This window comes from Cydia amplana, chromosome 5 (assembly GCF_948474715.1).
Source record: "Cydia amplana chromosome 5, ilCydAmpl1.1, whole genome shotgun sequence".
In the NCBI taxonomy this organism is placed as follows: domain Eukaryota; kingdom Metazoa; phylum Arthropoda; class Insecta; order Lepidoptera; family Tortricidae; genus Cydia; species Cydia amplana.
The window spans coordinates 6,721,069-6,733,533 of record NC_086073.1 but is presented as its reverse complement, the minus strand read 5'-3'; the positions used below and the strand labels follow the sequence as shown (position 1 = coordinate 6,733,533).

Genomic DNA, 12,465 nt, shown 5'->3' with positions numbered 1-12,465 from the left:
TTTATTTACGCTTACAGACTTCACCCACATAAAATGTTTGTTTCGTTATTAGTATATAAGTTATTATAAATGTGAATTATATAAGCAAAAGTATTATTTACAATGTTGGAATTAAGCGTTTACGTTATACTGTTTGGTTCTTTATCTCGGGTGTATACACAAAATGAAATAAATATATATGGGCCGGGTTTGAATCCGAAAGAGATCGTGATGCCGGCTAGATACTTTTTCGTTAATTTCACATTTGTTACAGAACAATCGTAAGTAAAAATAGTTATTCCCATAATATAACCTAATATTTAATTTGTAACTTGCTGAAAGATATTGCGCTTTTAAGAAGTGGAACACAAAGTTCAATGAACTTATGAGAATTTGCTTGTAGTTTGGTATGCCACAGTACAGTTATATTTAGGTACCTGCTTTTATCTTATCAAAAGTTGAGCTAGGTCACTGGCCTATATCAACACAAATTTGCATAAATATTAACACTATTCAAGCAATATTAGTGTGTGCTCCCAATACTGGTTTTCTATCCTCCTAGTCCTAGGGTCCCTTAGTAATAAGTTTAATGCGCGGGTAGCAGGTAGCACTTATTGTCACATGGCGTGAAAATTTAAAATATTGCATTAAGATAGCTGGCACAAATGAATAGTTTTTGCCACAAGTAATAAGCTTATAAATGCCTAATAAATAAATATTATTACTTGTTTTATTTCAGGTATACCTCAAACCTAGCAAATGACTTAGCTGTAGAAATAAATGGTAGCTCTATGAAACATAGAGATTGCCGTGTTTGGGTAAATAAATTGGACAGAAAAGATGGAACTTTCATAATTAGGTACAAAGTGTATGAGACTTGCCAGGATATGTCAATAAGTGTTTATTATAAAAGTAAACATATCACTGGATCCCCTTACCATTATGCAGGTAATTGGTGCCACTCATGACCTAGAAACCCAGTCTGATGCATAGCAGGGATGTAACGGATGTGGTTTTATCGGAACCGTAAGCGGAACCAGATGTTTTAAATTCAGTTTATCGGAACCAGAAACGGAATCGGAACCGGAACCAGAACCGGAGCTTAAGTCAGTACTATCAGTAGGTATACATTACACAACACAACACATACGAATAGGTACTTTAAATTCAAAAACACGGATAAACCAGAACATCTAATTACTGCAGCACGTGGCCAAGCGGGGCTATGAGCGAATGACTGGTATAAACCTGTTTGTTTTTGATGTACACCGCTCATGTCCTGCTGCCGCGCTAAGCATTGACATCCGATATAACTTCCGTTTAAAAGTAACGGAACCGGAACAGAAACGGATGTGTAATACCAAACGGAAGTTCCGACTTAACGGAAATGGAAACGGAGCTCCGTAACATCCCTGATGCATAGCATAAATCCATACAATACATCAGATTAGGTTGTCCTACCAAGTAAGTGCAATAAAATGCTTTTGCTGCATCAGCATGTTATTCATTCATATAATATCTGTTTTTCAGGTCCCATCCAACCAGATCAGTGTGACTGCCCTGAAAAGGACATTAATGTATGGCTAGAAAAATATGGTTGCCCTGAGTCTTTCAGCAAAATCAACCAAGATCTAAAACCCTTTATAAATGTTGATATGGCAGTGAGAGTACCAAAGATTGTAGAAAAATACCACAAACCAGATACCACAAGTTTTTGCCACTATGTAATTAAAAATAATAAAATTTATAGGGATTGCTATGGAAAGCATGTGGGATTCAATATGTTTTCAGATAACATTCTTTTGTCTTTATCAAGGAAAGTAAGGTTGCCTGACATGGAGTTGGTGATTAACTTAGGAGACTGGCCTCTGATTCGTAAGAAAACTGAACTGTTGCCAGTTTTCTCATGGTGCGGCAGTGATGATACAATGGATATAGTAATGCCTACATATGACTTGACTGAATCTACTTTAGAGAATATGGGAAGGTATAGTAAATTTTTTATTACCTTGCTACAGTACAATAACCCCCTCGAGTCTAAATGGCAAGCAAATTTCAATTGTAAATTAAAAATATAAAGGTCGTTTTTTGGCTGGCAAAAAACCCTTGGGACTTTCCCAGGACTTTAGGATGTATTGCCCGCGTGCCAGATGCTCGCCTTTTGGTGTCATCACCTTATTGTAGTATTTTTCTACTCCAGCACTTAAATGTGTCAATTAAATGACTGACAGTGATATCTAAAGCAATGTCATTTGAATGATTTGTCTATAGGCTCATAAGATGACTGCTAGCAGTCATCTTATGAGTATAATACAACTGCTTTATTTTTTTTAAAGATACAAGTTCCGATCATCTTGATTGAAAGAGGTATGTTTTCATTTACAATAATAACTCTTTTTTTTTTAAATAATAACTCAATTTTTTTTAAATAATAACTCTTTTTTTTTAATAATAACTCTTTTTTTTGCTGCAGCTGTCATAGAAAAAGTAATGTATGCAACAGCTCATAATTGGTTCTTAAAATTCTCGGGTCTTTTTTTACAAAACTCGACTACGTCTCGTTTTGTAACTTCGACCCTTGAATTTTAAGAACCCTTATTATATCACTGTTGCATAAACTACTATTGTAGTGGCCATTTAGAAATCAGTTTTGAAGACTGCCTTTTAAAAACATGTAGAAAACGCTACTCTTTGATACAAAATGTTATAGGTATCATTGTGTCAAAATTTACTTCTAAGTGATGGGCGTATTGTTGATAATGTTCTTCCCTTACAATGTAACGTTTGCTTTTTCAGAGTAACGCTCGACATTCTATCGGTGCAAGGCAACATCGAGAAACCCTGGGAGAGCCGAGAGCCGCGCGCGTTCTGGCGCGGCCGCGACTCGCGCGCCGAGCGGCTTCAGCTGGTCGACGTCGCTCGCGCCAACCCGGACCTCTTCAACGTGTCTCTTACTAACTTCTTCTTTTTCTTGGATAAACAAGAACAATATGGGCCTAAGTCGCCGCATATTTCTTTTTTTAAGTTTTTTGATGTAAGTAAAATACTTGTATACTTATTTTATATTATACATAGGTACATATACATAGCTTCTGCCCGTGACTTGATGATGATGATTGATAAAAACTATCTTGTTCCCCCGGGCCTCAAACATTCTCCATACCAAATTTCATCTAAATTGGTTCGGGTAAGCCAGTAAGCCACTATATTCCTGTATCTATATGATTTTAACTTGAGCAGTTTCGTTTTCTACAAAATAAATCTATTATACATATAAATTACTTGTCACTTGTAGTACAAATACCAGATAAACATCGACGGCACAGTAGCATCATACCGACTGCCGTACCTGCTCGCGGGCGGCGGCACGGTGCTGAAGCAAACGTCACCGTACTACGAGCACTTCTACGGGCAGCTGGTTCCGGGGGAACACTTCGTGCCGGTGTCACGTGATCTATCCGACTTGGCGCAGAAAGTGCGGTGGGCGCGCGCGCACGACGAGGAAGCATTGAAGATAGCGAGGAACGGAAGGAAGTTTGTCAACGACCATTTGCTTCCTCAACATATTTTTTGCTATCATGCGGTGCTGTTCCAGGTGAGTGATTTTATTTGAGATCTTCCTTTGATAACTACGAGTAGATGTCGTTGTTATGTCCACAAAAAGGACGCGTAGACAAAAAATGTTCACTTGTTGCAGGAATGGAGCAAGAGGATGACGAACAAAGTAAATGTTCGTAAAGGAATGACGGAAGTACCTCAACCGACTTTTGACTGTGATTGCGAACTAAGAAAAAAAAAGAAACGTGAAGATCTTTGAGTATATGGCTCTGAGTCAAAGCTAATGTGCGCCAAAACATTCCCTCATAATAATACAGAGTAATAATCTCGGTCTCGGTAGTGTGGTGTAACTATACTTCCTTAATAAGTATTGTGTCAAGTAACATGAGGCTATGAAAATAAAAAAATATTTAGATCACATTATTTTTATTATAATATTACCAAATAATATCACATTTTGGTAAAATAAATATATATTTCTGCATTGCATATCATAATTATTTGCCTAAAATTAACATTTTTAATTAATGAATTAACTTTATTTTACATCAAGTTATATAATACTTTTTTAAATCGCACATACATCCAATTCAATGTTTTTTATTGGGTTGCGACTTGTACTTTACTAGCTTTTGCCCGCGGCTTCACACGCGCAGGAGAGTTTTTTAATTTTCACTCCTTTAGGGGATGAATTTTGAAAAATCCTGTCTTAGTGGACCCCTAGACCTTATAAGGAATCTACTTGCCAAATTTGGACTTTCTAGACCCAGCGGTTTGGGCTGTGCGTTGATTTAAGTCAGTCAGTCAGGTCTTTCACATTTATATATATAGACTATTGCGTACGAAGCAAAGACTGGGTTGTGTTTTTAACGTGTATTTTTCTACCCAAACACAATAACTTAAACGAATGCAAACCTAAACATTAGCAAATGAAGGAAGGTCTATTTACTTTATGAAATACAAGTTACAATGTAGCTGCTCAAGCTGAAGAGCTTAATATAGACGTATCGTATACCTTAGCCACTTGTATAAACGCTGGTAGTTTGTACAGAATACCTTCCTCACACGCGCTCATTACAGACCAACCTATGGACGCACCTGACGCATTCTCGTAGACTCTTTAGGCGAAGGTGTTTGCGACGCGCACAGACAGCTACTACAGGGTGGCCAAATAAGAGGTATACACTTTATTTTTGAAATTTTATTCTATAAAACATAAAAAATATTAAGTATTCCTTGTTAAATATAATATGTAGGGTCAGCAATTACACATGGAAAATAATGTCAGACAAATGTCCACCTCTAGCAGCATGGCAGATGCGAACCCTTTTCATCGCGTTTTTCATCACTTTTTCACACATTTCTGGCGTTATCTCAGCGACAATGTTTCGAATATTTTGTTTTAATTGCTGAAAGTTCGTTGGCCTATTAGCATAGACACGTCCCTTTAGATAGCCCCACAGAAAAAAGTCAGGAGCTGTTAAATCAGGCGATCTTGGGGGCCAGTCAATGTCACCGTTTCTCGAAATTAATCGACCGGGAAACGTTATTTTTAATGTTTCTATTGTTTTTAATGATTAAAACACGTTGTTCCGTCGTAAAACGCTCCATAATAAATTTGCCGTATCTGCACAAACTAATTTTCATGCAATAACTGTCATATTTACCGTCAAAATAAAATGGCGGCAAAAAAAAGTTGTATACCTCTAAGTTGGCCACCCTGTAGTAGCCCCTGTGGAGTCTACCGGTACATGGCGACGTCGGGGCTGCGGTAGAAGCACATGTAGGCGTCGGCGAGCAGGCGGCGCGCGGGCGCGGGCAGCTGGCGGTCGCGCGCGCCCTCCTCGCTCAGCCACGCGCCCAGCTCCGGGATGCACGAGCACTCGGGGATGTTGTAGCCGTTGCGCTCGCCTGACAAATTCATTGGTTACTTTACTTTTTTTTTAATGGGCTTACTCATGACCACAGACTAGCCGAGGCGAAGACGTGGCCTACGATGGAGCGAGTCTGCCCAGAAGGTGCCTGTTCACCCTTGATTTGAAGGTTGCCGGGTTATATGAGCTCGGAAATATAGACGCCGGCAAGGAATTCCATTCCTTGGCAGTGCGCATAAGGAAAGAGGAAGCAAAGCGCTGCGTGCGGATTCGTGCGGGTTCGTTACTTTACCTACTTTATTACAGTAGCACGAATGAGTGTGAACTTGCTAACTATGTAAAGAAACCGCCATATAAAAATTGTCTCTGAATGTGAATTTACTAGTGACTTTTGTTTACATAGTTAGCAAGTTCCATAGAATGACACTTTTTAGTGAGACTCGGAATCTCGCGAAAGTCCATTTGATCACGAATCAAGTATCATAAGATAAATGGCACGGGAACTCGCATGCGAGTTTTGTTACTTTGCTGACTACTGAGGCATGGATGATTCAATTAATCGATCAACCTAACCTAAAGCCCCATTTAGATCGTTCAAAAACTTGCATACAGTATTCAATACATTGCTAAAGCTTTGGATTCCTCCGAAAACGATGCCATCATATTACGGCCGCTATATAGCGTTGACTGACGTCACTAGAACGTTGTCTATGTAAACAAGATGGCGCGGTTTCCTAGACGGCGTTACGTTACGTTGATTGTCAACGTAAAGCTTTGGATTCCTCCGAAAACGGTGCCGTCATATTACGGCCGCTATATAGCGTTGACTGACGTCACTAGAACGTTGTCTATGTAAACAAGATGGCGCGGTTTCCTAGACGGCGTTACGTTACGTTGATGGTCAACGTAACGTAAGATGACGGCCGTCATGACGTTGTCGATAGTTTCGTGAACGTTTTATTAGATAGCGGTGACGCCATTTTGAATAAATGACACGAGATTTGAATAAATGATTCCGTACTACGATTATTTTCGTCTTCTGATGATATTTCATCCTCCAAGTAAATTATAGATGATCAAGCAAATCTTGTCAGTAGGAAAAGGCGCGAAATTCAAATTTTCTATGGGACGTTATCCCATCGCGCCTACATTTTTCAAATTTGCCGCTTTGACCTTGGTGGATGACGGTGTGTTATGACGCCGTGGTACTTTCCACATGTCGCCACCGTAAAGACGGCCGTCTTTTGCGGCCGCTATATGACGGCCGTCATATGACGGCACCGTTTTCGGAGGAATCCAAAGCTTAACGTAAGATGACGGCCGTCATGACCTTGTCGATAGTTTCGTGAACGTTTTATTAGATAGCGGTGACGCCATTTTGAATAAATGACACGAGATTTGAATAAATGATTCCGTACTACGATTATTTTCCTCTTCTGATGATATTTCATCCTCCAAGTAAATTATAGATGACCAAGCAAATCTTGTCAGTAGGAAAAGGCGCGAAATTCAAATTTTCTATGGGACGTTATCCCATCGCGCCTACATTTTTCAAATTTGCCGCTTTGACCTTGGTGGATGACGGTGTGTTATGACGCCGTGGCACTTTCCACATGTCGCCACCGTAAAGACGGCCGTCTTTTGCTGCCGCTATATGACGGCCGTCATATGACGGCACCGTTTTCGGAGGAATCCAAAGCTTAACTACAAAGTACAATTAATTAAATCGATCGACCAAATACCACAATTTAAAGAAAATAGCATGCAACATCGTAATGAATTGAGCGCATCTTGGCAATTTTAAGCGACAACAGGGAGACTTGATCTGTTTCCGAAGCGAATTTCGGCTGTGCGTTCCAAATTTATGGACTTTAAGAAACATTTCTAATCAATAAGTATACATTTATTTTACGCATCCTTATGACATCGAGAATAAAGTACCTCCTACCTATTAGCCGTTAAATTGAGTGGTTCTTAGGGCCTGCACTTGGAAGTAGCAACTGGTGGCATAATACACGCCACACCGCAATAATGGAGCCTTACCCTTGCGGTCTGCCATGGAGTCGAAGAAGCACCAAGGCGCGTCGAGCGCCTGTCCCGCCTTGACAAAGGCCACGTAGTGGCTGGTCTCGATGCAGAGAACTGCGAACAGCTCCATATACACGCGCGGCGCCGGTGCGCCCTCCAGCACGCTCGCCCACTCCTCCGGCACTAGCAGCGGCGTTGCCTAAACATACACATTATTATACGTCATGTAATGACAGATGTACTTATAGATATAAGTAGCGAAGAGATCCACAATTTTTAAGAAAAAGCCAGCCCGCCGCACACTGCCGGGGCACTGCGGGATAATACACACGTACCTTATGGTGCGGGCGCGCCTGGTGCGCGAGCCTGTGACAGGCGGCGCACAGCGCGCCCGCCTCCAGCGAGCCGCCGCGCGCGCACGCGCTGCACTCCCAGCGCGCCAGCCCGCCGTACACTGCGGGATAATACACACGTACCTTGTGGTGCGGGCGCGCCTGGTGCGCGAGCCTGTGACAGGCGGCGCACAGCGCGCCCGCCTCCAGCGAGCCGCCGCGCGCGCACGCGCTGCACTCCCAGCGCGCCAGCCCGCCGTACACTGCGGGATAATACACACGTACCTTGTGGTGCGGGCGCGCCTGGTGCGCGAGCCTGTGACAGGCGGCGCACAGCGCGCCCGCCTCCAGCGAGCCGCCGCGCGCGCACGCGCTGCACTCCCAGCGCGCCAGCCCGCCGCACACCGTGCACTGCCGGGGCACTGCGGGATAATCGTCACTCGTTACCGGAAGACCGCGTGAGTTCAGCTCGCAGCTCGCTAACCATCGAGCGGACAGCCGAGCGTGTCCCGCGGATATCATTGTTATTAAATTGTTATTTTATAATATTTTTGAAACAAAACTAAAGTAATCAATGAGTTTGATCAAAAATAAAATTGCGCAGTTTTAGAACCATTTTCATATTTTTAGCTTTTGTGAAAAAATTAAACAAAATTTTAATTGTGCGTTTTAGATTAGCGATGTTCGTGATTTTTTCTATTGGCCGAAAGTTGTTTAATCAGACGGTCTACCGCGAACCACGTTCGACGTCTTGCCTCCCTGTCACACTTGCGTACGAATTTACGAGACGTCGAATGTGATTTGCGATAGGCCCTCAGGTTTCGAATCGATGCAGTTACTAGAGAAAGGCCTCAAGATTTGCTGTTAATATTTTTATTATGATCTAAAAAAGCGCTACGATTTTTCAAACTCTGCTGGCTGAACCCATGGCACCTAAAGAAAAGAAAAGCGGCCAAGTGCGAGTCGGACTCGCCCATGAAGGGTTCCGTATTTAGGGGATTTATGACGCATTAAAAAAAAACTACTTACTAGATCTTGTTCAAACCAATTTTCGGTGGAAGTTTGCATGGTAATGTACATCATATATTTTTTTTAGTTTTATCATTCTCTTATTTTACAGGGGGGGGACACATTTTACCACTTTGGAAGTGTCTCTCGCGCAAACTATTCAGTTTAGAAAAAAATGATATTAGAAACCTCAATATCATTTTTAAAGACCTATCCATAGATACCCCACACGTATGGGTTTGATGAAAAAAAAATTTTTTAGTTTCAGTTCTAAGTATGGGGAACCTCCAAAAAAAATTTTTTTTTTCTATTTTTGTGTGAAAATCTTAATGCGGTTTACAGAATACATCTACTTACCAAGTTTCAACAGTATAGTTCTTATAGTTTCGGAAAAAAGTGGCTGTGACATACGGACGGACAGACGGACAGACAGACATGACGAATCTATAAGGGTTCCGTTTTTTGCCATTTGGCTACGGAACCCTAAAAACCTTAAAAAATTGTGCCATGCAATGGTACTGATTCATTTATTACTCAGTAATACTAACGAAATAATGTTATGCTGACCAAATGATCGGCATCCAGGCTACACCTGTTAGTCAAGTCACAGATCAAAAACTATTCTGATAAATGTGACGTTATCTATGAAAAGGGACCTTATTCTCGATGGCGCTTACGCCATTATTAACGATGCTCCGATATAAATACAATGCCACGCGACACTGCGGCGTAAGCGTCATCGACAATAAGGTCCCTTTTCATAGATAATGCCCCAAATAATAATATGGAGACCGAGCTTTGCTCGGAAAACATAAAAACTCTAACACGCGCGTTTTCCCAGAGATAAGACCTAGCTAAAGTGTAATTCAGCAAGTTCCATATTGCTAACTACGTAAACAAGTCACTAGTAAATTCATATTTTTTGACAGTTTTAATATGGCGGTTTGTTTACATAGTTAGCTAGTTCCACAGAATGACACTTTAGATCGATTTTTTGCTCCCAAAAACCCGTTAGAGCCGTTTCCGAGATCCCCGAAATACATACAAATATACAAGAATTGCTCGTTTAAAGGTAGGTATTAGATTAGATATTAGATAGATAAACTTACAGCCTTCAATGAGATCCGTTACGTCAAGCAGCGGCGATGGCAGCACTCGTTGGTACAATTTGTATTGCTTGCCAAACCGTGGCATTTGAATTATAAACGCAGCTGGTACCTGAAACAATAGGCTAGATGACAAATTTTCATTTATGGTATCAATCATGCAGGTTTGTTTTTAGGATCAAATGTCTATATGGGACCCATTGCATTAAAGCAATACAAAAGTCAGAAATGATAGTCAAAGTCCGACAGTCGTACTTCACTCGCGAAACGCCCCGAACAAAACGCTATGTGAACGTGACGTCAAGGTCACTGAGAGTGCATCTTGATGTATGAACAAAACAAGAAAATTGCATTTTTGTTGGTGAAATATTGCGCTTATGTTATGTATATAGTTGCTCTACAATATTTTTTTGGGTAAAATGTGAGGAATCGAATAGTATCCTTACTTATTTCGTTTTCGAAAGTTAAAAAAAAACTTTAATTTTGAAACTTTCAAGTGCTGTATTTTTGTATTTTCATATTTTTTTTTTATCTACAATATTGTGATAAGTTGCTCATTTGCTATCTATTTTACTAAATTTTGTTATAAAATTCGACATGTGTCATGTCATCATCCCTATTTCATAAGTACGTCGAAATTAAATAACGTATACACCTGTAAAAGTTCAATTGTATTGAACTTTACATTCAACATATAACCCTTTCAACGCCACGCCCATCGTACATACCTATATGTGCGGCGAATCATCGTAAAACTTGTCGGAATGCACGTAGGTCGTAGGTTGATACTGGGATATAGCCGCGCGCGTCAGTGGGCGTCTTTGGAGGTCAAAGGGTTGACTAATTGAAGACTTTATACTCTACAACATTGTTCAGAAGTCCTGGGGACGGATTCTGGAATGGTTCCGCTCGCAGTTAAGCGCAACCGCTTAGACTTTATGCCCTAATATATTAAGTTCAAATTGGATTGCATCTCACCTCACTAAGCTTCACACCGGAGGTAGCGAACGACTGCTCTAACAACTGTTGAACGGTGGGCAACGTTATCTGCTCGTCCTTTTCTACAAACAGTTGATAGCAAAAAGCTTCCTGTCCTGAGGACAGCTTTAGGAATGGTTCCGCCCTCAGTAACTGAGCCACGAGGCCGTTTAGGAACTCTTCTGGGTCCTGTAATACAAAAAGCAAGCAAACATTGATGATAGGTCGAGTAGGCGGAGTAAACCTAATAAGTCATAATTAACAAGGTATTGTTGTGTTGTGTGCCTGGCATCTTTCTATAACCTAAAATTAACGGTCATTTATAATATTTTGAAACTTATAGTTACTTATATTACCTTCAACCAACCCTCTGCTGGGGTCACTGACCTTCTCGGAGGTAGGGTTGCCAACCGTACTATATTATTTAGTATTGTACTATATTTTGGCTCTCTGTACTATATATTTTTCCAAAAATATATAGTACAGAGAGCCAAAATATAGTACAATACTAAATAATACTAAAATACTATATTTCCGATTAAACGTATATTACACTTATGTTTAGTATTTTATCTAAAAGTACTATATTTTTTGAAATGTACTATATTTTTGATGCCTTATTCTGGAAAATACTATATTCCACTAAAAAATAGTTGGCAACCCTACTCGGAGGTGAGGCAGGGCACGTCGGACAGGCGCTCGAGCAGCGTGCGCAGGCGCATGACGCGGTCGGCGCGCACGTAGCCGTGCGGCATCGGGTTACCGCCTCCTGCTGGGGTCACTGACCTTCTCCTCGGAGGTGAGGCCGGGCACGTCGGACAGGCGCTCGAGCAGCGTGCGCAGGCGCATGACGCGGTCGGCGCGCACGTAGCCGTGCGGCATCGGGTTACCGCCTCCTGCTGGGGTCACTGACCTTCTCCTCGGAGGTGAGGCCGGGCACGTCGGACAGGCGCTCGAGCAGCGTGCGCAGGAGCATGACGCGGTCGGCGCGCACGTAGCCGTGCGGCATCGGGTTACCGCCTCCTGCTGGGGTCACTGACCTTCTCCTCGGAGGTGAGGCCGGGCACGTCGGACAGGCGCTCGAGCAGCGTGCGCAGGCGCATGACGCGGTCGGCGCGCACGTAGCCGTGCGGCATCGGGTTACCGCCTCCTGCTGGGGTCACTGACCTTCTCCTCGGAGGTGAGGCCGGGCACGTCGGACAGGCGCTCGAGCAGCGTGCGCAGGCGCATGACGCGGTCGGCGCGCACGTAGCCGTGCGGCATCGGGTTACCGCCTCCTGCTGGGGTCACTGACCTTCTCCTCGGAGGTGAGGCCGGGCACGTCGGACAGGCGCTCGAGCAGCGTGCGCAGGAGCATGACGCGGTCGGCGCGCACGTAGCCGTGCGGCATCGGGTTACCGCCTCCTGCTGGGGTCACTGACCTTCTCCTCGGAGGTGAGGCCGGGCACGTCGGACAGGCGCTCGAGCAGCGTGCGCAGGCGCATGACGCGGTCGGCGCGCACGTAGCCGTGCCGCCGCAACGGGTTAACAACTTCCTCGCGTAGTACGCGCTGAACCTCCAGGTAGTGCGGCGAGTCCTGTTCAAACGGATGATTGTGTCAA

At 42.8% G+C, this 12,465-nt stretch overlaps 2 protein-coding genes across 2 annotated transcripts; one reads left to right on the top strand and one right to left on the bottom strand.

Moving 5' to 3' along the window:
- The first annotated feature begins 36 nt into the window (after positions 1–36).
- LOC134647887 (protein O-glucosyltransferase 2-like) lies at positions 37–3,863 on the top strand. The gene is made up of 6 exons (XM_063502249.1): positions 37–260; positions 719–927; positions 1,510–1,966; positions 2,776–3,013; positions 3,275–3,574; positions 3,677–3,863. Exons 1-6 carry the CDS (start codon positions 103–105, stop codon positions 3,794–3,796), a joined length of 1,482 nt encoding a protein of 493 aa, XP_063358319.1. The 5' UTR covers positions 37–102; the 3' UTR covers positions 3,797–3,863.
- Positions 3,864–5,278: 1,415 nt separating this feature from the next.
- On the bottom strand, positions 5,279–11,745 carry LOC134648232 (ubiquitin carboxyl-terminal hydrolase CYLD). The gene is made up of 6 exons (XM_063502718.1): positions 11,650–11,745; positions 10,864–11,052; positions 9,889–9,997; positions 7,916–8,193; positions 7,455–7,638; positions 5,279–5,448 (listed from the first exon to the last, which is right to left on the bottom strand). Exons 1-6 carry the CDS (start codon positions 11,743–11,745, stop codon positions 5,279–5,281), a joined length of 1,026 nt encoding a protein of 341 aa, XP_063358788.1.
- Positions 11,746–12,465: the final 720 nt, after the last annotated feature.